Source organism: Rosa rugosa, chromosome 1, assembly GCF_958449725.1.
Source record: "Rosa rugosa chromosome 1, drRosRugo1.1, whole genome shotgun sequence".
Taxonomy (NCBI): domain Eukaryota; kingdom Viridiplantae; phylum Streptophyta; class Magnoliopsida; order Rosales; family Rosaceae; genus Rosa; species Rosa rugosa.
Window position 1 is genome coordinate 35837618 of NC_084820.1, and position 9468 is coordinate 35847085.

At 37.2% G+C, this 9468-nt stretch overlaps 2 protein-coding genes across 2 annotated transcripts; one reads left to right on the plus strand and one right to left on the minus strand.

Moving 5' to 3' along the window:
• The first annotated feature begins 1056 nt into the window (after positions 1–1056).
• On the plus strand, positions 1057–1977 carry LOC133726797 (uncharacterized). The gene has a single exon (XM_062154421.1). It carries the CDS (start codon positions 1057–1059, stop codon positions 1975–1977), a length of 921 nt encoding a protein of 306 aa, XP_062010405.1.
• Positions 1498–7382, minus strand: LOC133724756 (uncharacterized). The gene is made up of 4 exons (XM_062151601.1): positions 6829–7382; positions 5278–5866; positions 4545–4821; positions 1498–2395 (listed from the first exon to the last, which is right to left on the minus strand). Exons 2-4 carry the CDS (start codon positions 5724–5726, stop codon positions 2312–2314), a joined length of 810 nt encoding a protein of 269 aa, XP_062007585.1. The 5' UTR covers positions 5727–5866; positions 6829–7382; the 3' UTR covers positions 1498–2311.
• Between the last annotated feature and the right edge of the window lie 2086 nt (positions 7383–9468).

Here is a 9468-nt window from a genome sequence, read left to right on the forward strand (position 1 = left end):
GTACAAGTTGAAGCAGCAAGAAACAGGTTTTTTCTCGTTGAAGCTGGATATAAGTAAAGCTTATGACAGGTTGGACTCGTCTTTCATCTTCGCTATTCTGACAAAACTAGGGTTTGAGTCTCATTGGATTCAAATTGTAATGAAGTGTGTTACCACTGTAAGTTACTCCATACTTGTCCAAGGGGAGCCTACTCCATAGATTGTCCCAACTAGAGGTATCAGACAGGGTGACCCTTTGTCACCATACCTATTTATCTTATGTAGTGAAGGCTTGTCAGCTTTGATTTTGAATGCTGTCCAACATCGCACTATTCAGGGGCTGAAAATGTGTCCCCAAGCTCTTGTACTCCATCACCTCTTCTTTGTAGATGACAGCATTCTTTTTGGTAGTGTCGTTGATGAGGAATGCAGACAGTACAGAAAGATACTTGATGTATATGAGCAGGCTTCTGGTCAGAAAGTAAACTTCCAGAAAAGCAGTGTGGCGTTCAGTAACAATGTCAGCCAAACTAGGCAAATTGAAATGGATGCGCTATTGGAGGTACAGTGTGTACAGGAACACGACAGGTATCTAGGACTGCCTATGCGAGTAGGCAAGTCCAAAACTGCTATTTTTGATTATATTAAAGAGAAACTCACCAAGAAGCTAGTGAGTTGGAAGGCTAAGATTTTAAGTGCAGCAGGTAAAGAAGTTTTGATTAAGGCAGTAGCACAAACCATGCCTTTATATGCAATGAATTGTTATCTATTACCTAAAGGATTGTGTGATGATTTACATCAATTATGTGCATCATTTTTTTTGGGTGACACAGATGACAAGAAAAGAACATTGGAGGAGTTGGGAAAGGCTCTGTCTCACAAAGCAGGAAGGAGGCATGGGATTTAAAAACATCTATGCTTATAATTTAGCAATGCTTGCCAAGCAAGGTTGGAGACTTGTATCCAATCCAGACTCCCTTATTGCCAGGCTCTATAAAGCTAGATATTACCCCAACTGCTCTTTCTGGGAAGCAGAACTTGGAACTTCTCCTTCTTTCTCCTGGAGAAGTATTTTAAATGGCAGACCAGTGCTTAAGGCAGGTGTACAATGGAGGATGGGTGATGGTTCCAGGTGTACAATGGAGGATATGTGATGGTTCCAAGGTGAATATTTGGCATAAATGGATCCCAAACTGTCAGCAATTCTTAATCCCCAAGCCAGATAATTGTATTTTTGAATATGTGTCTGACCTTATTGATTCCAATACTAGAGAATGGATGACTGCAACCATTCATGCTATTTTCTCCCCGGAAGTAGCCCAACAGGTGCTATGCATCCCTCTTGGTAGGAGAAATATGGAGGACAAGTTGATTTGGGGCCCAGAGAAGAAAGGCTTCTATTCTGTTAAGACTACTTACTTGATTGCTCGTGCTTCTGTCCTAGAAAATGTTCTTGTCTTTTCCTCTAATGGAAATCCATTCAAACAACTCTGGAACATAATATGGAAAGCACAAGTGCCAGGTAAGGTAAAAATCTGCATTTGGAGAGCATGTTGTGATCTGTTACCTACTAGAGCAAAATTATGCTCTAAAGGTTACACGGGGGATCTACATTGTCTACTGTGTGCATATCAATATGAAGACAATTCTCATGTCTTTTGCAAGTGTCCAGTTGCAGTTTCGATACTTACAGCCCCACCTTTTAATTTAGGCAACAGCTTGCTACCAAATATTGATTTTAGAGAGTGGATGTTAGACCACGCATTGAATCTGCAGCAAAACATGTTTGAGAAGCTTATGATGGTTCTATGGTCTCTGTGGAAGAACAGGAATGACAAGCTTTGGAATGATACTTGTCAACCTGCACATGTGTTGATGAATTCTGCACATGAGTTAAGTTCATTGGCCTGGATTGATGAATTCTGCAAAGCTAGGCAAGTGGAAAAGAAGCCAACAGTTCGAGCTAAGACCTCCTGGATACCTGCACCTGATGGCTAATGGAAGCTCAATGTGGATGGAAGCTTCTTACCAAGCCTAACTCATGGTGGTACTGGAGGTGTACTTAGAGATGGTACAGGTGGTTTTAAAGCAGCCTTTGCAAACCATGTTACTTCAGTAGCCTCGGCTAAGCATACGGAACTGATTGCCATCAGAGATGGCTTGAAGCTACTGCAAGACTTGCAAGCTGAACATGTTCTTGTGGAGTCGGACTGCCTTGAAGCAGTGGCTGACATTGCTGATCTGCAGGCCTTGCATATTGCCGAAGCTGGTATCATCGATGATATTCGAGGCAGTTTAGAGATTTTGCACAATGTTCGAATCACTCATGTATCTAGGTCCGGTAACAAGGTGGCACATCGACTTGCTGCCATAGCATATGAGGCTGATCATAGTGTAGTGTGGCATGATCAAGCTCCTACATGTATTTTAGATGTTCTAAACTCAGATTGTAAGCAACCTTAGGGTTCCTTCATCAATAACATACATTTGATTCAAAAAATTGTATTTAAAAAACAAGAAACTGTTTCATAATACGATACCAAACGTGCCCCAAGTTCTCAACAATTTTCTATAAATGGATGGCAACCCATATAATTTTGAAAAAAAAAAGAAAAGAGTATAACGCAAACAAATGGTATGAGAAAATAAGATCTGGCAAGTATTCAAAATCCAGTTGGTGCATTTACCACAAACCACCTCCCGACACATGATTTAAAGGTCGAAGCATTTAGTAGTTAAAAATGATTCCCCCGCACTTCCTAAATTACATCCTGCTGTTGTAAATCGATGTCTGAAGATATACTTCAGGCTTGAGACAAAGTCCACTACCATTATTGGGCATATCCAAAACAGGGGAGAGACTCTAGTGAGAACTTTAAAATGATGACTCGTTAAGGACTTTCAAATCAACGATTGGATGAGTAGTCATAATTTTAGTTGCAATATTAATTATACAACACACATCATCTGACCAATGATTTAAAACTCCTCATGAAGTCGTCATTTTAAGATCCTCATTAGAGCCTCACCCTCTAAAACAGTGCAAATTAAGCCAAATCAAGATGAAAAGGTAAATATCAAGTCGAAGAGAATCAACCAGTAAGTATTGCTTCACTACAGAAAGGCAGTTGTCTGAAAAGAGAAATAGTATTACAGTCATCTGAACAGTACAAACCACCACAAAATAGTAATGAAACAAATGTTTTCCAAGAATTTCTGCAGCACCTGGAAGTGAGGAAAACCCCTCCTGCAATTATTTAATGGTATTGTGGATAGTCACACCTCAGGGGCTGCTGACTGAATGGAGCTTGCAGAGATGGTAAGAAGAGTTAAGCCGATTGTACATGCATTAAGGGCATAAACAGAAGACAGCGTAGCAACATAGAAGGCAGAGCACAAAGATATATTACATTCATAATATGTTGTCCAGTTATGTATGCAAGTAGGCAGGTAATAATTTAATAACTTGTTTCGTCTCTTTCATAAATTGTACAGAACATAAACCATATAAGAACAAAAGGATGGGTTAATTCACAGACTCATATCTAGGGAGTCTGGATTTGTAAATAACCAATCAATAAAGGACAAATTACAGATACTTTTCCTGTAGTACTCCCTTTTAATCTATAAAATATGCAACCTTGTATTTTCCAAAATTAAAAAAAATATATATATATACACAAGCCGAATGTTTATTTTCCTCCCAAATCCTTGTGTAGCACTCAGGTGGCGAATTTGGGTCACAGATATGGGTCCCATATTTTGTTTAGCAGAAAGTCGCCAATAATCAAAAGGGAAATGCAGTAGACTGTCAGATGGAATCGGGGTAGTAAAACGCATTTTGCTCATGAATAAAATACAGGGAATACATCAGTAAGAGTTTGTTGTGACCAATAATATTGACCTGTTTCTCTTCATATGTTTTTTCTTTAGTGTATGGTAGAGACTATAGGGAATATTATCTTAGAAAACTACAAATGGTCCTTTATTTTGTGAAAAAGTCATGCTTGGCTCAAAAGAAATAAAAAAAAAAAAAGATTACAACTTGAAGCCTCTAGAGCAACCTAATCCAAATGGCTTAATAGCCAATTTGTTACCTAAGTAAACCTCAAATTAAAAAAGCATATTCACACAATCCTTTCTGCAATTTAAAGATTAAGATATCCACATCGACCTTGTAAATAATCCATACACGAATGATTGTGACAGTAGAGCTATTAATTGCACACCAATAGTAATGATGAGAAAGTAATAAACCTTTCTTCCTTGCATACCCACTGATTCTTAGAGAAATCAAAACTCCAAAACACATATAATCTCTGTCTACGAACTAACAATACATTTCAGAAGACAAGTGACACTACCAAATGCACTATCAAGGTGTGCTACGAAAGTAAATTGATAGATGAACAGCAAGAGAATAAAGGAACTACAACTAGAAGTCTATACGAAGGAATTGAAAAAAAAAAAAAGATCTATTTTGAAACACTCGATACATGATTTGATCTCAAGAAAGAAATGCTTGGAATTCAATTTATACTCTATATCCAAGGAATGTTGTTTACCTGGATAACAGCTTGTCTAAACTGATCATACGGATGTGCATACATCATTGCAGCATTTGGCCACTGAATGTATGTAGCTTCTCTAGATGTCTGACTCGATCCCATGGCACAAAAAGGGCTCATGGCTAGGGTTGATGGTGCCCCATAGCTAATTGAAGGCAAAGTCCTTGGCATTTGTGACAAACCAACTTTATACTGCAAAAATTGAGGTTGGAACTTTTGCATACTGGAAGGTGTCACGTTAAACCTCTGATTGGCAGGAAGACTCTTCACATACCTGTGATAATATTTTATCAGTTAAAATATCACTTTAATTCCATTCACTGAAATGCAACCATCATAATACCTCCTCCCACCCCCTCCCTCCTGCCCACCACCACCCAGGGCCAGCAAAACTATAATCTATGTTTGTATATCATAATACAAACAGTTACAAAATGTAAAAAAAAAAAAAAAAAGAATGAAATAAAAAACTTCTCAAGCATTTCCTACATTTAAAGATTGAAAAAATAATATATAAAAAATAGAGAGAGATACATGGGCTCAAATAATCTCTAATTCAATTTAGAAAGAGGAACAAGGTCCCATTGTTAGAAGCAGAGGAGAATTTAAAAACAAAGACTGAGAACCAGAATTATCAGAGGTTATACAATGCTAGGAAGTATCACAATAGTATTCTTATTATGTAGATAGGATCAAAATCTCAACTTTGATGTAATTATATTACCCTTACCTCTCATAACTGCGATCATAATCTGGGTCAGTACGGTCTTTTTCCCTATCTCTGAATATGACAACTCGAGATGAAGTACAAAGATCATTTATGTCTAAATTCTTTTCTGGATCAATCATGGAGTTCCTGAAACTTTCATTCTCATCCTTGCTTAAAGATGCATTTTTACCATCAGTTGGGACCTGAAACGATGTATCGCTCAAGTCAAGACTGCTAGAACTGATAAAGATATGAGCACGCGCCTTATCATACTCCTCCTTCCTCTCTTCTACACTTCTAACAGGAATTCTTTTCATCCCAGCTCCATTATTTTCAGTCGCATTGGTTTTATTAAGCCTAGGCTTGAGGACAATTTTAATCTGCTCAGGTTTATCATTTTCAAACTGCTTCACAGGTATTTCTGATAGCTGAATAGTTGGGTACTTGCTTTCTGCTGTTTTCCTAACCATAATCTTATTTCCTTGACCATAGAGATGAGAAACACGGTGTGCAGCAAGTCGAAGGTAGCAGGTCGGGAAATATTGGAACTCAAATTACTGGTGATCAAGATTATCTAGAAACCTTTGAATATCATGTTCCATCTGCAAAACTGAAGAAAAACCAACTAGCATATTAAATACCACAAAAACTAGGATACTTGCATAAAAAAGCATGACTCATGAGACAAGTGACAATAGCGAACTGCACAGCACCTAAGCCCACGAAAAAAAAAACAATAAACCAAAAATAATCAAATTCCTCCACTCTAATACATACATATATATATATATATATATATATATATATATATATATATATATATATATATATATATAAGAAAGTTTGCCACTTACAGAAATAGTATGAATTAAAAAAAGAACTACGTATCACTGTGAAAACAAAATAATTGTTAAGAAAAGAACTTTTACAAGCTATAATGAACTAAGGTATCCACTACATCACCAGCAATATTACTATACTTATACAAATCCAGAAACTTATTAAGCAGCTGAGCAAAACCGCTAGATTGATTTAATACAAGATTTGAAGAACTGATAATTTAGGAAAGAAAATTGCTAAATGAACAGAGCGTATTTTTCATGTTTTTACACTATTCAAAGCTAGGTTAAAGTCTAACAAATGGAAATTCAATATGAAAGGTACAAATTGAACCCAGCTCTTTTCCTGTATGCAGTTATTAGCAACCCAGTACTACACAGTACAGAAGCAAATTCAATATCAGATGTACAGATTAATTCACTACTCCCTACACTGTTTACAAAAGCCAATTCAGTATCAGATGTACAAGAGATGCTTGGTGAAATTTATCGCCACATGAAGTACAAATAGGCAAGTGCTCCTCTAGCTATATACACTAATTCGGATCCTATTACCTATGTAAATAATATATAAGAAATAATTTTATCTAATCAATCTCATTTTTTGAGAATATAACAAACTGAACCTCACTTCCCACCGAATTCCACTGGCAAAGTAGTTCCCACCGTTTCTATTATGACCATAATTACGGCAAGAATGAAATAGATTTAGAATAATGTTCTGCATCCTTACCCTCGATTCCCCAGCAACCAAAAAAAAAGTAGTTCCTAAAACACTCAGATCTCAGATAACTGCAAACAACATCCCATAACTTCTCCAACCCAAGACCAAAAGAATCATAAGAAGCAGCACATAAAACCTAACACCAGGAAATCCCAAATTGGGTAAACAAAAATAGTAACAACAATTAAATCCCATACTAAATTAGGGTTTGGTAGTCAGAGATTTTAGAAAATTAATGAGAAACAGATACAAGATACTGATTGGTAAGACGGTGGCGAGGATTGTGGAGGGCCTCGACCAGGAAAGGGTCCACGATTGAGTCCTCTTGGAGGCCCCTGAAATTGACCCCATTACGGGAGGATTCCATCTCTCTCTCTCTCTCTCTCTATAGAAGCCTTCTACTGATCCTCTTGTTTCTCTCTTTTCCTGTATTTGGGTTAAAGAGAAAGAAGAGGATTCTGGGCGTTATTCGTCTGATTATGCTGAGAGGAGGGAGGACCAGATGACACCCTTTTCGTCTCTATTCACAGAAAAGGGAAGATTTTTATTTTTGTTTGTATACAACCACAATGTAGAGGAGAACATGAAAAGAAGTAGGATTTGGGTTAAAGTCTTTATTGCGATTGTGATGGAAAATGTCACTTTAGAGAGTGAAATGATAAAAAGATTACTTAGTTTCTCACTTGATAAAAAAGTCCATTGTGAATTGTCATTAATATTAATTTAGTCCTTACGATTAATCAGGTCATGTTAAAAAATGTCAGTTTTTAATTTTTTTGATTCCGATTATGCCCTTAAGGTAATAAACTATTATAACCTTCCATTTCAAAATATGCGAGCTCAAATTTTCTCTCTCTTTTGATTCGATTTGATCGGAGAGAGACTTTCTTCGTTGCCTTCTCTTTCCGAGTTTCTTTCTTCTCCGCCGGCAGCTTCCGATTTCGCTTTGTGTCTCAGTGACGATATGAAATCTCACTTTTGAGTGGTTTTGGAGCTTCCACAGCTCTCTTCTCTTTTTCTCGATCTCTGGTTTAGTCGCTCTTCATCTTGATCACGTTACTGTCTTCTTCTTCTTCGACGACTCAGTCCTTAGTTACAGTCTCTCTCTTTCTTCCTCTCTCTGGTTTTCTCTGATTTGATCGGTTAGCCTTCTCTCTGTGAATTTGTTCGTTTTGGATTTTGCAGTGTATTGTTGGATTTTGTGTTAACTTCTATGTTTATGATGTTTTGTGCTATTGTGGTACTATATGTGTTCTATTCTTTGATTCTTTTATCAGTGACATGGCCAGTTACATTTTTAATACTGCTGTTTTGTTCAGGAATTATCATTGATTTTGCGAGTATGATGTTGTTCTTCTGTTCAGGCATTAACAGTGACTTTGGCAGTGATCTGTTTGTGTTATTCTGTTGATTCCTTAGTAGTGACATGGCCCGTTACATTTATGATATTGTTCTTTTGTTCAGGACTTATCAGTGACTTTGCTAGTAACACGTTTAATATTGTTCTTCTGTTTAGGCATTAACAGTTACTTTGGCAGTGACATGTTTGTGTTGATTCTGTTGATTTCCTTAGTAGTGACATGGCTAGTGATTTGTTTTATTTTTGTGCAGTTGTTATGGATACTAGCTATGTTGTCAAGTTTATTTATTCTGGTGAAGCAGTTACAGTTCCATTGTTGCAGAATTGGTCGTTTCTTGACCTATGCAATTCCATACGCTCTCGTTTTCCTGATTTGATTCAAGGCAAGTTTATGTTGAGGTACATTATTCCTCCGGATTCTACTTCATGCTTCCTAGAGAGTGAAGTTGATATGAGAATGATTTTTAGGAATTTGGTTCGTTACAATTCTGATTTTGTTGAAGTGTTTGTGACTGATTTGCCTTCGAGTAGTGAAAGTGTGGTGAGTAATACAGTGTGTGAGGATTCTAATACCATGCTTGAGGAGAATGATTATTTGGGGTGTTATAGGGCAGAGGCACCGAAGAGTTATATGACGAAAGGTTGGAAGAGTTATATTCATTCTGAAGGCCAAAAGTTTGAGGGTGGGGTTGTTGAGTTTAGGGATAAGCTGCGTAAGTATGCCATAGAAATTGGCTTTTCATATGAGTTTGTTAGAAATGACAAGGATCGTGTTATTGCTCAGTGTTCAAAGAAACATTCTCAGGGCTGCAATTGGCTTGTAAAGGCTCATTTATGCAGGGCTAATGGTTTCTTTATGATTAAAAGGTTGGTTAATGTTCACACATGTCATGATGTGATTCGTTTGCAGAAGAGTAAGATGATGGGATCCAAGGTTGTCAAGTCTATTGTTCTTGATAAGATTCGTGTCAATCCAAATAAAAAGGCAATTGATATAGCTGATGAGATCAAGAGTGATTATGGTTTGGATGTTGCTTATCGTACAGTTTGGTATGGTACGGAGTTAGCAAAACCAGCCCTACATGGTGATGAAGCTGATTCTTAGGCTCAGCTATTTTGGTTCAGTGAATGTGTTATGAAGTCAAACCCCGACTCTAGGATAGTGATTGAGTTTCATCGAAAAACACACAGGTTTCAGCGTATGTTTGTGACCTATGGTGCATGGATGAAGGGTTTTCAATCTTGTAGACCTATTCTTTTCATTGATGCTACATTCATTACCAACAAGT

Coding starts and splice junctions, on each gene's coding strand:
- LOC133726797 (XM_062154421.1), top strand. CDS start 1,057: ATGGCAGACCAGTGCTTAAGGCAGGTGTACAATGGAGGATGGGTGATG.
- LOC133724756 (XM_062151601.1), bottom strand. CDS start 5,726: ATGGTTAGGAAAACAGCAGAAAGCAAGTACCCAACTATTCAGCTATCA. Junction 4,822..5,277: donor TATGATCGCAGTTATGAGAG/GTAAGGGTAATA, acceptor ATATTATCACAG/GTATGTGAAGAGTCTTCCTG. Junction 2,396..4,544: donor TTAGACAAGCTGTTATCCAG/GTAAACAACATT, acceptor AAATACATGTAG/GAGCTTGATCATGCCACACT.